The 16,487-nt window shown below is 34.6% G+C and overlaps 4 protein-coding genes across 5 annotated transcripts; 1 reads left to right on the top strand and 3 right to left on the bottom strand.

Annotated features, from left to right (window-relative positions):
* Nucleotides 1-934: 934 nt before the first annotated feature.
* LOC106755827 (enoyl-[acyl-carrier-protein] reductase [NADH], chloroplastic) lies at nt 935-8,471 on the top strand. Of its 2 annotated transcripts, XM_014638044.2 has the most exons (13): nt 935-1,117; nt 2,110-2,423; nt 2,892-3,001; nt 3,176-3,231; nt 3,310-3,394; nt 3,494-3,541; nt 4,386-4,460; nt 6,668-6,779; nt 6,870-6,921; nt 7,010-7,061; nt 7,174-7,231; nt 7,838-7,936; nt 8,030-8,184. In XM_014638044.2, the coding sequence occupies exons 2-13, from the start codon at nt 2,147-2,149 to the stop codon at nt 8,182-8,184; spliced, it is 1,179 nt and encodes a 392-aa protein (XP_014493530.1). In that variant the 5' UTR covers nt 935-1,117; nt 2,110-2,146. The 2 variants fall into 2 exon arrangements, with proteins under 2 accessions (XP_014493530.1, XP_022633490.1); XM_022777769.1 differs by lacking the exon at nt 935-1,117 and having other exon boundaries at nt 2,147-2,423; nt 8,030-8,471.
* LOC106755831 (TMV resistance protein N) lies at nt 4,467-6,661 on the bottom strand. The gene is given in 2 exon segments (XM_014638048.2): nt 4,467-6,334; nt 6,336-6,661. Coding segments are annotated over 2 exon segments (492 nt in total). The 5' UTR covers nt 6,497-6,661; the 3' UTR covers nt 4,467-6,003.
* Nucleotides 8,472-8,621: 150 nt separating the features above from the next.
* LOC106755826 (endoglucanase 5) lies at nt 8,622-13,229 on the bottom strand. The gene is made up of 12 exons (XM_014638043.2): nt 12,890-13,229; nt 12,291-12,503; nt 11,769-11,969; nt 11,115-11,201; nt 10,866-11,030; nt 10,602-10,725; nt 10,324-10,487; nt 9,754-10,093; nt 9,618-9,662; nt 9,445-9,489; nt 9,153-9,194; nt 8,622-9,072 (listed from the first exon to the last, which is right to left on the bottom strand). The coding sequence occupies exons 1-12, from the start codon at nt 13,097-13,099 to the stop codon at nt 8,783-8,785; spliced, it is 1,926 nt and encodes a 641-aa protein (XP_014493529.1). The 5' UTR covers nt 13,100-13,229; the 3' UTR covers nt 8,622-8,782.
* Nucleotides 13,230-14,949: 1,720 nt separating this feature from the next.
* On the bottom strand, nt 14,950-16,487 carry LOC106755830 (lignin-forming anionic peroxidase-like). Its single transcript, XM_014638047.2, has 4 exons — nt 16,044-16,487; nt 15,718-15,909; nt 15,451-15,616; nt 14,950-15,352 (listed from the first exon to the last, which is right to left on the bottom strand). Exons 1-4 carry the CDS (start codon nt 16,254-16,256, stop codon nt 14,955-14,957), a joined length of 969 nt encoding a protein of 322 aa, XP_014493533.1. The 5' UTR covers nt 16,257-16,487; the 3' UTR covers nt 14,950-14,954.

Raw genomic sequence — 16,487 nt, 5'->3', positions numbered from 1 at the left:
TGGTAAATTATAAAACTACACGTCAAAAAGTAAAAAATGTGATGAAGCAATATATCACTCACATCACTAAACTAACAACAAAATCAAATATTAGGAACCCATTTGAAAAATGTAATTTTTAATACTTCATATATAATACAATTTTAATAAAACACAATTGAAAATTTCAAAATTTAAGAAGTTAAAACTTATTAAACCTAAAACAAAATAAAATCAATGAACTCTTATTTACTTTTTTTTATCAAATATGTATACTTCAATGCATATTATTCATTTATTTTCGTCATGGTAAAACAATTATTAAATTAAGGGTTAAATATGTTTTTAGTTCTTATATTTTGGGGTAATTTTGGTTTTAGTCCCTCTTTCAAATTAAGGTTAAAAAAATTGAAACAGCAAATAAAGTTAAAAAAATTTGGTAAAAAAGACTAAAACCAGAGTTTTCAAAAGTTGAAGAACTAAATTGTACTTTAGAGAGAAATCACCCCAAAATATAAGAACTAAAAACATATTTAATCCTTAAATTAATTACGAATTATAATCTAAATTATTTATATTATCAATATTTTTCAACGATCCAATCAAATATACACACAAATATAAATATAAAATTAATATTCGTTAAAAGGAATGTTTATAAAGTAAAAAGTAATATTTGACATTTATAATGAATATAAAGTTTTTTTTTTTTAAACAATACCCACGTAGTACATGACATCAACCTAGGACAATCATTATTTTATCTCCAAGAGTATACAGAGCTTAGTTTTTTAAAGTAACAAGAAAATATAAAACATATCTATAATGTCCCTTTAGTTCCTAAAATCATTACATTAGTTGAATTTGAGGAATTTTACATTGAAAATTTCTGAGGGAGTAAAATTAGAGACAAATACCAGTAAGAATATTTTTACCAAAAAAGTCACGAACTAGCAATAATACTGGGTGTGTGAGGGAGACTCGCCACTTTGTGATGTGCTTTTGACAGTTCCAAAGTCCCAAATTCAACTATCTGTTTCTACTCATTTTTCTCATCATCTAAACCCCAAACTCTCTTCTTTCCATAACACTGTCTGTACTCATTTCCATTCCTCACGGCTCTTTTATCACATATCAGGTAAACCCCACCTTCCCCTTCAGGCCTTTATGGCATCTGTTTGTTAAATCACTCGACTTTCGTGGTAAATTGTTTGTGGGGTTTTAGTGAGAAGTGCAGATTTAGTTACTACGGAATGTTGCTGGGTTTTTCTTGATCGGCAGAATATGAGCTAAAGTTTTGTTCCTTTTACGGATTCTGGGTGCATTTTGCTGCATTGTGTGCTGGGCTTAGCATTTTGTCCTCAAGGCTCAGTAACCATTTTTGTGAAAACTGGAGATTTTAGATGTGATTTGACTAAATGACTGATAGATAGCTAAACACCTCAGGATTTGTGTATTTCCCCTGTGGTTCTTTTTTAATTGCGTAATTGTTCGAGAATGTCAGATTGTTGGTTCTGTGTGAGTGTCCCTGTAAAGGGATTTAGCAGTCGTAAGTCATGTTTTGAAAGTAATTTGAATAAGTTGGTTGAAATAATTTGCTTTTATTTATTCTTTTTGGACTTTTAAGTACTTGCTAAGTCTTTTAATGTCCACGTCGCTTTTGAAGCAGCTGGTTTCATATGATTTATAATGTTTTGTTCTCTTGTTGGAGATGACGTTAATTTGTTTGATTTGTGTTTTCGTGCTTGTTAAAACATATGAAGGGGATTTTTCAGCTACCAAGAATTCAGAGAAGTTATGGAGGTCTATTGGATATTATTTTGTATATTTATTGTTGACTACTTTCATACTTTGATATTAATTTAATCTTAAATGACACCTACTCTTTATATGATAAATTCAGTTCAAACGTGAAAATTTTGGACTTTATGACAACTTTAACTCAATAATAATCATGTGGAGATTCTGAATCGTCTAAACTTTATTCTGTAATGAAGCTTATGATGACTAGAACGTACTGTTTCTCTATGTCACATTTAACGTTTAAATACAAGATTCCAGGAATAAGAAATCAGTCGAGTATAGTCTAGAAGTGATTTTTAAGGTATTGATGTTTGTTTTCTTATGTAGATTTAGGGCCCCTTCTGCCATACTGCATACATTGAAGATGGCAACAACATCATTCTCTGGTTTGCAATTTGCAATGTCAAGATCATGCATTCCTTCATCACAGAAGATTGCAGATGCAAGTGCTGCGGTTCTTGGTGGCAAGTCCAAGATTGGATCATGGAATAAACTTGCAAGTGCAAGTAATGTTGCATCAGTGCTACCTTTCCAGCGGGGCTTCACTTCATCGTCCATAAAATCTGTCAAAAGTGTCACAAAGGCTACATCTGAGTCTAGTGCAGAAAGTGCTGTCTCAGGATTGCCAATTAATCTGAAAGGTATCGTTCAGTTTCTCTGATGCTCTTTGTTAAAATTAATTTTTATTTACATGTGTCGATGTTGTTTTAACTAGATTTTAGGCAACATGTTAAATTTCTGATAATTTAACCTGCTCATTCCATATTTACTACAATTATTTCAAGGTATACTGAGCCTGAGATTAATGTAAAGCATAACCTGTTTCCTCGCAGCCACTCAAGAGATGGTAGTTACTGGGCTGTAAAAAGCTATTGAAAGTTGGCCGTTTTAACCAGGCCAATTTATATAACTGTTCATTACGTGAATAGCATATACATTCAGATTTATCAGTTTTTTGTTGATAGTTTAAGCAAAAGTGAGTTTTCTTATGGAATTTTGTAATTTGAGTGATTATCTTATATATATATATATATATATATATATGGATATTGCTGTCATGGCGTGTGAAAGTTATTATAGCTTTACTGAAAATAGCAATATATGCATAGGTAAAAGGGCTTTTATTGCTGGTGTTGCTGATGACAATGGATATGGATGGGCAATTGCAAAATCTCTTGCTGCAGCAGGAGCTGAAATTCTCGTCGGCACATGGGTTCCTGTAAGCTATTTGTTTTTTTTTTTGGATAAAAAGGTGTTACTTATTAGTTGTTATACAAATTCACATGGTTCTGCCTGCTGACTTTTGGAACAACACCTCCTCCCCTCTAGTGCATATGTTTTCCACCAGTCCAATTATGTTGATACATTTACTGACTGTTAATAATTTCTACAGGCTCTGAATATTTTTGAGTCCAGCCTACGGCGCGGAAAGTTTGATGGGTCTCGCGTGTATGACTTTCAATACTGTTACTAATTTTGTCTGTTAGACTATGCAATGCTCTGCTAATACAAAACTATGTTTTCCAGATTACCAGATGGATCAATGATGGAGATTACCAAAGTTTATCCATTGGATGCAGTTTTTGACAATCCTGATGAAGTGCCAGAAGATGTAAAAAAGAAAAGCCTAGTTTTTTTTTTTCTTCTTGTTTTTCATGTCAGAATTTATATCCTCATGCTTTCTTTGTTTTTCTTTTTGAAATCTTTATAGATAAAAACAAACAAGCGATATGCAGGATCCAGTAAATGGACCGTTCAGGTATACACTAGATTTTACATGGTTAAAATGGTCTTATTGTTGCCATCTTGGATAAAATTGTTGAATGAATTCTTTTGGGAAAAAAACTGGAATTTAAGGCTGAAAATTATGATTGCTTATTTTTATGCTTAAAATTGATTTCAGTATACTTTTGTAGCCGTTACTAATCTGGTGTCACATGCTGTAGCGTGTTTGACATCTTTAGTCAAGAAGAACACACGCCTCTCTCTCCCCCACCAAATAGAAGCTTAAAGTCATTTTTTCTTTGTTTTCATCTCTATGACAAAAAATGCTAAACTAAGAATGTATTTTAATTTACCCTTACACTTTTTGGTTGTTTTTCTTCTTTCCTCTCTTGTAAATGTGAACAGATGATTTTCTTATACATCATAAGTAGTATTTCAAAACTAGAGTTTGACATGTTTGATGTAAGATTATTACTTTTGAATCAATATGTTTCATGCCTTGTGTGACTGTGTATAAATAGCAGTTATGACGCACATGTTGCCCTTTATTTTAGAGTACGAATTTTGCATAGGTCATTCAACTACTATTCTTACATCATATGCTCTGGATATCGTATTACAAAATGTCTTAAGCTAAAGCTACATCACTTTTTATTCTACATTAAGGAGATCATTCTTTGCCGATGTCTTTTCACTTGGCTAGTTAAGGATATGATATTTTTCTTATGGGGAGTTGAAGAACCCTGGCATTCAATGAAATATTTAAGCCTAGTGGTATTTTTGGATAATATTGAGAAATGTGCCTCAAGCTGTCCTGATCCTGCCTGACATAATTTGCGAGCTTTGATATATCGGTTATTTATTGCTATACTTTTCAGGAAGTTGCTGACTCTGTTAAGGAAGACTTTGGCAGTATAGATATCCTCGTGCACTCACTTGCTAACGGACCAGAGGTACAATAGATACGTTAATAAGCTTAAATGGTTCTTCCAGTGCGATCACAGGACTTCTACCTAAATTGAATGCCCCAATTTTTCTGGGATAAAATTCTGAAGGGAAGGATTGTGAAGGGTAATTCTTCCAATCAAGTAGCCTTAAGTTATTTGGGAGACAACTAGGTTCATGTGAAAAGCTCATATTACGAACAATGAGAATTCTAAGATTCTTCATCTTCTCAAATACAGTATCAGTACAATTAATTTCTTCTCTTTGTGGGGGATCAAGCATTAGTCCTTGAATTTTCCCACTTCCCTTTAAAATAATCACAAGTGACATTAATTATGTTGTCACAAGAAACAAAGTTGGCAAATATCACTTATGATATCATCAAAAAGTACTTGAAGAACATCTTCGTGAAACCACAATCTGCTGCATTCACCAATTTCAGCCCATGCTTCCTCTTTGACAATCTCTTTACCCAAGTCTTGTATCAGGTCATGCATCTCCAAACATTGTTTTGGCTGTCAACAGTTAATAAAGATTTATTAACTAATGTATCAATGCCATCTCCTGAGTTGAAGTCACATGCATCCAATACTCTCTATTTACATATTCTGATCTTTGCCCTTTGAAGAAGCATGCAATGTCGGGAAAAATGTTTTTCTCATCGAAGGGAAACCTATCATAGCTTATTCTGAGAACTTTTTGAACATCTGGATGTGGACTCTTATCATATCTATCTAATGCATTCTTTCATCCAGCAAAATCTTTTCAAATCATAAGCCCAAAACTTTTAAGTTCAGTGGAAGGCCTTTGCAACAGCCTATTGCACAATTTGACAGATCTTCATAGTTTGTTTCAGGCAACTGTTTCCAAAGGCACTTTGACAGAAGAGTTCCAGAGACTCTTGGTTGTTTAGCATTTTCACTTCATATCTGGTGTTGATCCCACCAACATCAAGTAAATGTTTATCTTCTTGTTACAATGATTCTGCTTCCCTCACCATACCAAAATCTTTTCCCTGCCAAATTGTTCAACTGTTCCATGTCTTCAGCATCGTCAGAAATATGAGAACTCTTTGAATATAGACTGTTTTATTCTGTTGGTTCCTTCTGCTTTACTTGCCAGCTGAATTTTAGTGTCCTCAATGATCTCTCATAGAAGCCTTTGTCTATACCCTTAATTTGATTTGATTTTTCTCTAACATTGAAAAGAAAACATGAAACCTCAAAATGCTGGTAAGTGGAGTCATACAAAGCTTTGACAAGTGTGGTTTTGCCGATTCCACCTGTTCCATGAAACCCTAACAATGTGATATTAAGAGACTCAAGGTTTAGTAGTGATTTCAGTTCTTCAACTCGTTACTCTCGTCCTACTATATGCTCATCACTTCACAAATATTAGGAGACACTTTCAGGAAAATCTTGCTAACAAGTTCTTCTATAAACTTTGATTCATCTCTCCTAAAACATGAACAATCATCCATGTATACATTCATCAGTAAATATTTTTTTGTATAATCATTTAATAGAATAAGGCTACTTCATGTCGTATTACTTACCATTGTTCAGATTTCAGATGCTCTCCTGTCATATTGGCTATGACATTCAAGGTTGACCTCCATTGGAGCACCTTCTTTGAGTCTTTTCCAAACCTTTTTTCATGCTTAGTCATGGCCTCACCATAACTTCCGTTCTGATGTCTCACATCTGAGGGATTCACTTTGTAGAAGATTGGCCAAACCAACTGGTTTTTTGACTCCTTACACTCGAGGATCTTCACAAGTTCATCAAGGCACCATGAGGAATCTGAATAATTTTCTGATAAAACAACAATTGAGATGCTCGATTCTTCAATGACTCTAAGAAGTGTTGAACCAATCTGATCTCAAGCTGAGTTCTCCATCATCCATGAAGGTGATAATTCCCTTCCGACACAAAGCATGATAGAGATGACAAGTGAATGTGTCACGAGTGTCTTCTCCCCTAAAACTAAGGAAAACATCATACCTGCACTTGGTTTCACACATTGCACCATCATTTCCCATCATCGTATTCTCACTATATGAGCTTTCAATACAATACTCCTACATCAAACACTACATGCTACAACTTATATAAGAAAACTAATGTTGGTTTTACATGATAAGAATAATAAAAAGAGAAAAACTCATCTCAAGCATTTGGTATCTGGCTTTAGTAAGAAGTTAGCTTTGATATAGGTGACAAAACCATTATTGGAGACATCTCGGAATGGATATCTTGCTGCAATATCTGCATCTAGTTACTCCTATGTCTCTTTACTAAAGCATTTTCTTCCAATTTTGAACCCAGGTATGTGTCCTATCTTACATGGCTTGCAGTGTATTACTTCCTACTTTCACCTATATCATTTTAACTTTTACTTTTATGATTTGATTTTAGGTGGCTCTTCAATCTCTCTGACATACATTGCTTCTGAAAGGATCATTCCTGGGTATGTTGATTATGCCATAGAAAGTACTTATCATTCTTGGACTCATAATTTTAGACTGGCAATATTCATGATCTAAATACTGATACAGATATGGTGGTGGTATGAGTTCTGCAAAAGCTGCACTGGAGAGTGATACCCGAGTAAGCTTCCTCCCTCCAAAATTCTCCATTTCATGGACTGACTCAGATGTGCTTCGTTGCTTCTTTTTCTTCTTCTGTCTGTCTATTTACATCATATTTCATACCTTTTCAGGTTCTTGCTTTTGAAGCAGGAAGAAAGCGCAAAATTAGAGTCAATACTATATCTGCCGGTAACATCTCTCTTTTCCAATTTCGGGAATCTTCATTGTCTTGCTAAGATTTCATAATTGGGAAGACGTTGGTGGGGACTGATGTGTGCCTTGCTTGGTCTTTTGACATTTTGCACAAGTGGGCATAGTCCTAAAAGTTTGTTCTTTTATGCCATGCGGGTGCAAGAATCTATCAATTAATTGGTTGGGTATTTTAAATTTGTTAAACAAATGCCAGACCATCTCTTTTGTTATGTATTGGTAATTAAAAATGAGCTATTCATTTGGGCACCTATGTTTGGACTCGATTTGAATTTCCACAGCATGGTTTTAAGATCTGTTACATTGAATGCTGGCTCCAGTCAACTGTGTTCTTAACTGCCACCAAAATGATACCAAATAGTTGAGTGGTATTTTGTATAATTAACACGAATTATGTCTTTTCTGCAATAGAGTAACCTTGTAGTTCCATTTAGATTACCTGCTTTTTGCTATTTCATGGTTCTCTCACCCACTGCAGATAATTCTGTCTCTGTTAAGTTAACAAATTTCCTTCAATGTCTGTTTACATGTTCACTGAATTTAGTTTTTGTGATTAACATGTTGACACTGTATTTTTGTCCCTAGGTCCACTGAGAAGTCGGGCTGCAAAGGCTATTGGATTCATTGATATGATGATTGATTATTCATTAGCCAATGCACCTCTACAGAAAGAACTATCGGCAGGTAACAGTCATCAGAATGATTCCTTGTAATGTAAGCTTCCAGTTTCAATCTATGATCATTCACACGACTGAGGTGAATTTTGTGTTTTTACAGAGGAGGTGGGCAACGCAGCTGCCTTCTTAGCATCACCTTTGGCATCTGCTATCACGGGTACTGTTCTATATGTTGACAATGGTCTGAATGCTATGGGTGTTGGAGTTGACAGTCCAATATTTAAAGATCTTGACATTCCCAAAGATCAGCATTAAGTGGCAGCTACCCCACAAAAGCTAGTGTCACCGGAATTAGCATACGCATTGGCGATATTTTTATTTTATTTTTGCAGTCAGACAGTAGGATTCAGAGTTGAGCATTTGCTTTGCGATTTGTAGGCTTATTTTTGGAGTTTTTCCTTACGGCTTTTAAACCTTTCTTTTGGCACTGTGCAAAAAAATGCAGGTCATATGAATATGAATGTAAAAATCATTCTGTGGTCTATGTTCACGAGAATTGAAATATAAACTTGCAATAAAAATGTATTCCTGTGTGACGTCTATCCTGTGGATAGAATCTTGTGAGTTGTGACATTACAGAGAGGGCCTTAGCTAGCCATTGCTCTTGCTCATGATATACAAGCTCGTATATAATTCTTTCGACTTGTTGGTAACTTTTCATATATTGATTGTTTGTAGGATAAAATAGGGAGCTTTCAGAAACTGATATTACAATTAAGTATTGACAGTAAGGTATGAACTGGGTTGATAAATTGATAATACAAAATTACAATCATGGATTGAGAGAAGTTTAACTGTCAAATTAAACTTGTGGGAGAAGTGTTCCCTTCATCGACGTGGCCTCTAAAAATGATCATTGGAAGCTTTTAATGGAAACTTTAGCCTGGGGTCCGCCTTGAACATATACAAATATACACTCAGAGCCAGGATTCAAAACCTTCTGCCATTGAGGAAGTTCATAGGTGTCCTTTTCTTCTGTTGAAGAGAGACCCCATAAGGAGCCTGTGAGGTCCTTAACCACCAACTTAAGATCTGAAATTGGCTTTGAAGAAGTATTCTTGATTATGACCCTGTGACGGTAGTAGGTTGCACCTCCAACAGTCCATGAGCTACTTATTGAGTGAAGAAATTGCACCGGGGCGCCTGCAACACAACCTTATCATTCTTTAGCCAGTGATAGCAAAAGTAAAATTTGGAAAGCAACGATCATTAGATTTAGATACCTTCTGATGTTTTAGATGCCGTTTTTTTTCCTGTATACGTGCCTATCAAGCCAAAAGATGTTAGTTAGCGATGCAATGACAGCCAGAGCAGAACTTTTCTAAATTAAAACAGGGTTTAGACTCTTTTCAACTTTGCTAGTTTAGTTTACTGTATGCATATTGGGAAACCAAAGCCAGAAATAATGTCAATTATGTTACATAATGTAAAAACTAAAACTATTAGCTTCTGAGTAAACATGAAAAATCACAAATGAACGTGCAACCAAACAAGTTCTTAGACTATAATACTCACTCGGTGTTTTTTTTTGGGACGCTTGTGATTCATCTTGGTTGTAACCTGTGACATGGAGGAGAAAAGTGATGAGGGTTCATACTGTACGAGGAAGACAACAGAGCATAGTAGTTTAGAATAGCGATTATCCCTCACATCTGGACGTGGAACTAAACAAATTCTATGATACTTACTTTGTGTTTTTTGTTGGGGCGTTGGTGATTCATTATGGTTGTAACCTGCAACAAGAGAAGTGATTGAGGATTCATACTGGAAGAGAAAAAGACAACAGAGCAGATTAGTGTATGAGGGATGGAGATTACGCCTCACCTTTACCTATATTACCATACAAACTCTGCAGTTTAGCAAAGATGCCCAAAAGAGGAGCAGAACCTGAAAGTGTAGGCTCAGTTTGTTCATAATTGGATCTGTCATCAGAGAAGCCATCATTTTTATCTGGACCACCCACGAGGGCACCAAAGATGACATTAGGATTTGACTCAGCACGGTTATACCACAGCTCAAATCCTTGGGTGCACCCAACCTCACTGTGAAGAGAAAAGATTGAAGCAATGGAAGCGCCTCTGTGGTGAACATGAAGAGGATATTTTGCTTCATATCCAACCAAGTAGCTCATATCAGCCGGGTTATTACCAAGGATATAATCAGCCTGTGTCAACCAAAACTCACAGTTTCAGTTTACTAATTAAACAACGCATTAAATCATGATGAGCAAAACTTTTATTAGATGCATTTTATTCAATTAAAATTGGAGTTTGACTGGACTAACTAGTAGTAATCTTTTATACAAACTTTTATTACGAAGAATTCTGAGACTAAGTAGAATTCTTATTAGAGAACATCAAACTAAAGATTTTTCGTTCAGATTGATAAAGATACCTGAGACTTAACAAAGTTGAGGAGCTCCTGAGGCTGAGTTTGTCCATCTGGGCAGTTGAGATTTGCTTTTGTTGCTGAGAGGTAATTAGAGTAAACAGCTAAAAGGAATGAAGCAGAAGAAACATACTGCATGTTGTTCCATTCACGTACATATAGTAAGCCACCTGATAAGCCGAAATAGAATGAAATGATTGTAGTTTTCCATGAATATTCTTTTGAATCCATTTGAGAAAGAGTATAAGAAGCTGTAGAATTAATTTTCTAAATTAGCATCTAACCTGGTGTTTTCTGGACATTGTAACCATCATTCTTTTGCAAGCAGGCACACGAAAAATAATCTGCCTTGGCCTGGTATTGCTTTAGTGTATCAGCATAAGGACCAGCTTTCCCTTCCAGTAATATCTGCAAATTAGGTAAGTTGATGAAATGATACTATATAGTTCTGTAAAGATCATATTATAATAAATTATCTTCAAATATAGCATTTATACTTTCAGAACATGCATTTGATTTAAATTAAGGGGCTCACAAATAATTATTACCTTTGTTAGGAGGATCTGCACACCAGCATATTTGTTGTCCCAAGAGAACTCTTTCATTGCCCAGCCAGTTCCACCCATGTACACAGCATTGTCCACCACATACTTTAGGTAGTATTCATCTCCAGTTGCCAGGTGTAGCCACGTGGCAGCCCATAATAATTCATCCTACACAGCAGCACCAGCGTCAGGCTTTTTATTTGATAATGGATACTAATGAAAGTAAAAGCAGAAAGAGCAATGTTAACTCACTGAGTAACCGGAAGAATCATAAAATTGCTGAGCACTTGAAATAGAGTCATCATAGAGACCTCTGAACCTATCTGCGAATGTGAAGAGCTGCGACAGATACAACATTTTCAATAACAAGTTAACAATTCCATTATCTGTAAGCTATTAAGAGGTTGTCTGTAAATATGCCTTACTTAGCCTTAACCAATAAGAGAATGAAATATCATGCGTTTTGAGATTTGTAGTCAATGTTTCTATATACGATTAAACGTGTTTTTAGTATCTAAATTTTAACACTAAATTTGAATTTGTCATTTTCTTAAACTTTGATAAAATACAATTTCATTTTCAAACTTTAAAAATAAATAAATATAGTCTTTTTAATTCAATTGCGTATTAAAGTTTTTTGTCATGTGACATTTGAAAGTGAAACTTGAGTGGTTTATATCTTTGGTATATTCTAACTCAAATGTCAGTCAAGAACACAATTTAACATTTACAAAAAATTAATGTAGTTGAGTTAAAATGACTATATTTATTTATTTTTAAAGTTTGGAACCAAAAACATGTTTATTATTCCTTTTGAAGAGTACACCAAAACTCATCGCCTTTCAATGTCACGTGTTGCTTTTAAGTGCTATCAATGATTTTTAACCAGTCAGTGTAAATTCTCACCTGTTTTGCATGAACTAGCAGAAGACCAGAGTAAGAAGAATTGTAGGGCCTGAAAGCCAAAGCTGCAGCAGCCAATGCAGCTGCAGTTTCACCTGCCAGATCAGAGCCAGGGTGTTGTTCATCAATTTTGTAGGCACCTCTTGATGTAGTCATGTCTTCAGCACGCTCCCAGCAGTAATGATCAGAAACTCCATCTCCCACCTGAAATTTCTCCCAACAGAGCAACATCAACATCTTATATACTTCAATTTTTGAAGAAGTCACGTGAAGAAACTAATGTAAAAATTAAAGTGTTATTGACTTTCTCACAAGAAAGTAGTTTGTTAAACTAAATGATATATAGGTTTGAAGTGGAGTGATAAAGATAAATAATGACAATGATGTCAGACAATGATGACAAACTTAATGTGGTCTTAATCAGAAAACTTGCGTGGAAATGTAATACTATAATCATTAACTCAGGCAGATGAAAATTGGTGAACGAACAAAAGAACACAGTTCCTGTCTGTTGCACTTGCTTACCTGTCCCCAAAGAACATTGGGTTGAGTGTGTGCTTTGACAAAGTAATCGGTTCCCCATTTAATTGCCCATAATGTATGTCCCATTTGGTTCAAGTTCGTAATTTCCTTGCTGAATTCGATGGCTCCCCATGCAAGCATTGTGACACTGTAGGCCATTGGCAACCCAAACTTCACATGATCTCCTGCATCATAGTACCCTCCCACCAGGTCCACCTGCATAATCACGCAACAACAAAAATGAAAACACAACAAAATAGACTTTTAAGTTTTGTTAAGAAATAGACTTTAAGTGTAACTAAACATTAATGGGTGGGGGAATAATACGTCCACACAAATCTTACTAAAATAAATAGACTCTATCCTGATATCATGCTAAGAAGTGAAAATCTAATTCAACCTTATAAAACCGGTTTGTAATATGAGATTTGTATTCATTTATATACTATAAATTGACTTGATCTCCGCTCAATATGGAATTTCTAACAAGTTTAACTTAATTGTATAAAATCGATTTGTAAGACGAGATTTGGACCACCAAGTGAAGTGAAGAGACTTTCAACAAATTTACAACTGATTGAGTTATGATGATAGTAACTCACTCCTTGCTGAAAACCATCTTGGAGGCCGGAATCACCACGCCACTTGAGTCGCTGCTGCGGTGGTAGCTTACCAGATCTTTGTGCTTCAAAGAACAACAAACTCTTGTCAAGGGCATCACCATAGTTGAAGCTTGATGGTGCACTTCCTCCTAAGCGCACAAGAGCTATGAGAAGCACGCACAAAGAGATGTTCAGGTTCTTCATGTTCATGATGATGATGTTCAATTTGCAGCCTCTGGGAAATCAGAAAATGTGACCGTATAATATAGAATTATAAACTAAGGTTTCCTTATGCATGCATTGCATTGCGTTCCTAATTCTTATATATAAGAAGAAGAAGAGGAAAAAAAAAGAAACAGTTTGGTGAATAGGTGGTAGCCATCACGTTCGGGTTGACATTGTACAAATGAAACATTCGTAAGTACGAAGAGGTTCTCACGTTTGGACGTGCCAATGTGTAAACTATATTCATACTTAATGGGTGGTGATACCCTGCTGCACCTCTATGAGGTTGAAAATATGCTGCACCAATCTGAGCCGTGGATCGTACTAAATGTTTTGTTTATCTTATTGGAGACCTATCTCGAATCTCTTTCATTTTCCAAAAATATGTAAACGAGAATCTTTTAGTACTGATAAAATCGTTATATATAATTTTGTATTCACTGGTTTAATACCATTTTTTATCCCATAGTCGTTGAAATTATTTAATATGATTTTAATTTTTTTTACTTAATGTAGTATTCATATGTATTTAAATGAGTTAATCTGATTTCTTTTATTAGATTAATGTCGACGACGTTTAGTGGGTGACAATGTATTAATGTTATTGTTGGGTTATGTGGCACTAATCTTTTATTGCCACGTGTTTTCTACATAATCACGTTGTCACTTTGTAAATGACATTGGCATCAATTTAGTGGGAGAAAGACATTAACTTTTTTTAACAATGAAACAAAGAAACATTAGGAGACAACGCCGAGTAATTCCGATAAATTTTGAGACCGATATTAAATTAAAAATAAATCAAAATTCATATTTTAAATTATGTTTACTAATTTAAAAATGAGAGATCTTTTCCCCCTATTGATAAACACGTGGGTGGTGTATATGCAACTTATTAATTTGCCAAGAAAAGTATTTCTTTTTAATGAGAGTTAACTCTGTATCATAACATATTTTTATAATAATACAAAAGATAAAATATCATAAAAACATAAATTTTTATATTTTTTCAAGAAAAAAATAAAAAATAAAAGAAAATAATGTTAAAAACTTTATGTGTGTTAAACAATTATTTTTTTGAACTGTTTTGTTTTTTTATTATATTTTCTCCTACACACATTAAAATATGGTGGACTATCATGATGAATTTATGGCCCACGTCAGGCCTGGGCCTGGCCTGCTTTTAAAGTTTTAATGGCCGCAGTTATGAAAGGTGGCCCTTCTATCAAAAGTTTTACCAACTCCTAATTTTCGACAATTTGCAGAGCCGAATTAGGAATATATATTTTATTTATAATATTAAATTGTCTCTTTTATTTAATGTCTGATATATTTTTAATTTTTTTCTTCAACTTTTAATATAAGTTTTTGTTTTTTTAACGCGTATAGTTGACTTTTATTTAATGTCTAATATAAGTTTTTGTTTTTTTAACGCGTATAGTTGACTTTTATAAGTCTAAGTCGGTGTTTGGATTATCATTCAGATCCTTTCAATAGTATATTGTGAGCAAAAGATACAAACTATTTCTTTCTCTGAAAAAGTACAAGTTTCATTGAAAGAAATTTCTATTGGCATCACAATGCCTAAAACAAGGTTTTGAATTAAATATAATAATAAAATAAAAATAGTAAATTCTGACGTGAATTGAAACTTCAGAAGAGCAAACAAATAAACAAATAAACAAAGAGAAACAATGAAACTTACACTTTATTGATCATTGAATGAAAGATTACATACAATTACATGAATGAAAAAACCATATCTAACACTTGTTTTGGTGGAAATGAATAATCTGTGAAAGGAAACACAGTAAGAATTGATTTATATATGTCCATGAACTTAGTTGATAGAACTGCAAATGTTTCTGATAATTCCAGCTGAACCGGTTAAAGGCTGAATATCTCCCATTTTGATCATAGCAGCTGCAAAGTCAGACTTAAAGGTTGTAGGATTTTTGCTGTATTCGGACACAATAGAGTCTGTAGAACCTCCACTGAATAGAACTTGATCTGACTGAAGAAGACCCTTCTTCTGAATCAAATTCTTGAAGTAATTATTGTCAAATGAATTAGGTGTCACCAAATCTAGTGCTGCCAATTTCTTGTCATTTTCGTTGTTATTAAGGGAAGGACAACCACGTCGACGAGTGCTAGCAAATCCAGCATCAATGTCACTTGCATTGTTGTAAATCCTTCCACGGAATGTGAAACATTGAGCTTGCCCAATTGTGTGAGCACCTGCATGCATGCATTACAACATATAACACATAAGAAAAAAACTATACTTTGAAACCAGTGAAAGAACAATATAATTAGCTATTTCATTAATCAATTACCAGATAGAGTAACCATGTCTATGGCAGTGAGTCCCTTCTTTTCGAATCTCGAAATAAGAGTGTCAAGATCGTCTGTGAAAAGTGGAAGGTCACTGGTAGCTTCACTTTTGCTTGCTGTGGTAGAATCTCTTCTTCCCAGTTTCACAGTCCATGACGGACCACCCACCTGATCAAGAATTCAGAAAAAATGAATGATTAAGTCATTAATTGCTATATATTATTAGGTTAAAACCATCAAACATTTCTCAATGTAAGTTTGTTACTCACAGCAAATGATGCATCACGAGCAGCTACTGCTAAAATGTCTGCACATGATACAGTTCCTGGACAAACTTTCTCCACCTCAGTTTTTGCTTGATCGATAACGTTAAATCCCCTTACCGAGTTAATATTCTGAAGTGCAGTCTTTTCACTCTCGATGGAGGAGCTATCATCAAGCAAAATCGATGCATCACAACCCTGCAATGTATATGAAAACATTCAGTTATTGTTGATGCATCACAACCCTGCAATTAAGCTTAAAAGTACATACATATATACGGTATCAATTAATGAATACAAATGAACTAATGTGTATATACATATATATATACCTGAACAAAACAATCGTGAAAATGAAGGCGAATGAGAGATGCAGCCATGCGACGTTCCTTAGAAACTGCAGTACGAATGACAGTTCTAATGGTGGAAAGTGCATTGGGACATGTATTGTCGTAAAACTTAGAAGACAATTGTGCATCACATACTGTGGCTAACAACACCAACGTAGTGACAACAAAACCTATGCTTGGATTTCTATGTGCCATGAATTGTCTTGTTTTTTGGAAGGCTAAATATGAATTGAATATGTGTAAGTGTAACTTAACACTCAGAAGAAGAAAGGAACTGATTGATACTTAAGAAAATGAATGAAGATGATGGAAAAGAGGGTGGAATGATGGTGAATTTATAGGGCATGATTTGGTTGTGTGAGAAATTGCCATAGTCAATGAACGTACAAAAGCTGGCTAGGTCACTATTATCTGCTGCATCGTGTT

This window comes from Vigna radiata, chromosome 2 (assembly GCF_000741045.1).
Source record: "Vigna radiata var. radiata cultivar VC1973A chromosome 2, Vradiata_ver6, whole genome shotgun sequence".
NCBI classification, from domain to species: domain Eukaryota; kingdom Viridiplantae; phylum Streptophyta; class Magnoliopsida; order Fabales; family Fabaceae; genus Vigna; species Vigna radiata.
Note: the sequence above shows the minus strand (reverse complement) of the source record. Positions and strands in the feature narration are given on the sequence as shown.

What these genes read in the sequence shown, in the direction of transcription:
- LOC106755827 (XM_022777769.1), top strand. Translation starts at nt 2,147, where the DNA reads ATGGCAACAACATCATTCTCTGGTTTGCAATTTGCAATGTCAAGATCA. An exon ending in TCTTCCAATTTTGAACCCAG is followed by an intron (nt 6,780 to 6,869) that starts GTATGTGTCCTA and finishes ATTTGATTTTAG; the next exon opens with GTGGCTCTTCAATCTCTCTG. An exon ending in TCTGAAAGGATCATTCCTGG is followed by an intron (nt 6,922 to 7,009) that starts GTATGTTGATTA and finishes ATACTGATACAG; the next exon opens with ATATGGTGGTGGTATGAGTT.
- LOC106755826 (XM_014638043.2), bottom strand. Translation starts at nt 13,099, where the DNA reads ATGAACATGAAGAACCTGAACATCTCTTTGTGCGTGCTTCTCATAGCT. An exon ending in TGCTAGTTCATGCAAAACAG is followed by an intron (nt 11,202 to 11,768) that starts GTGAGAATTTAC and finishes TATCTGTCGCAG; the next exon opens with CTCTTCACATTCGCAGATAG. An exon ending in GGCATCTAAAACATCAGAAG is followed by an intron (nt 9,073 to 9,152) that starts GTATCTAAATCT and finishes GTTGTGTTGCAG; the next exon opens with GCGCCCCGGTGCAATTTCTT.
- LOC106755830 (XM_014638047.2), bottom strand. Translation starts at nt 16,256, where the DNA reads ATGGCACATAGAAATCCAAGCATAGGTTTTGTTGTCACTACGTTGGTG. An exon ending in CTCGTGATGCATCATTTGCT is followed by an intron (nt 15,617 to 15,717) that starts GTGAGTAACAAA and finishes ATTCTTGATCAG; the next exon opens with GTGGGTGGTCCGTCATGGAC. An exon ending in AGACATGGTTACTCTATCTG is followed by an intron (nt 15,353 to 15,450) that starts GTAATTGATTAA and finishes GCATGCATGCAG; the next exon opens with GTGCTCACACAATTGGGCAA.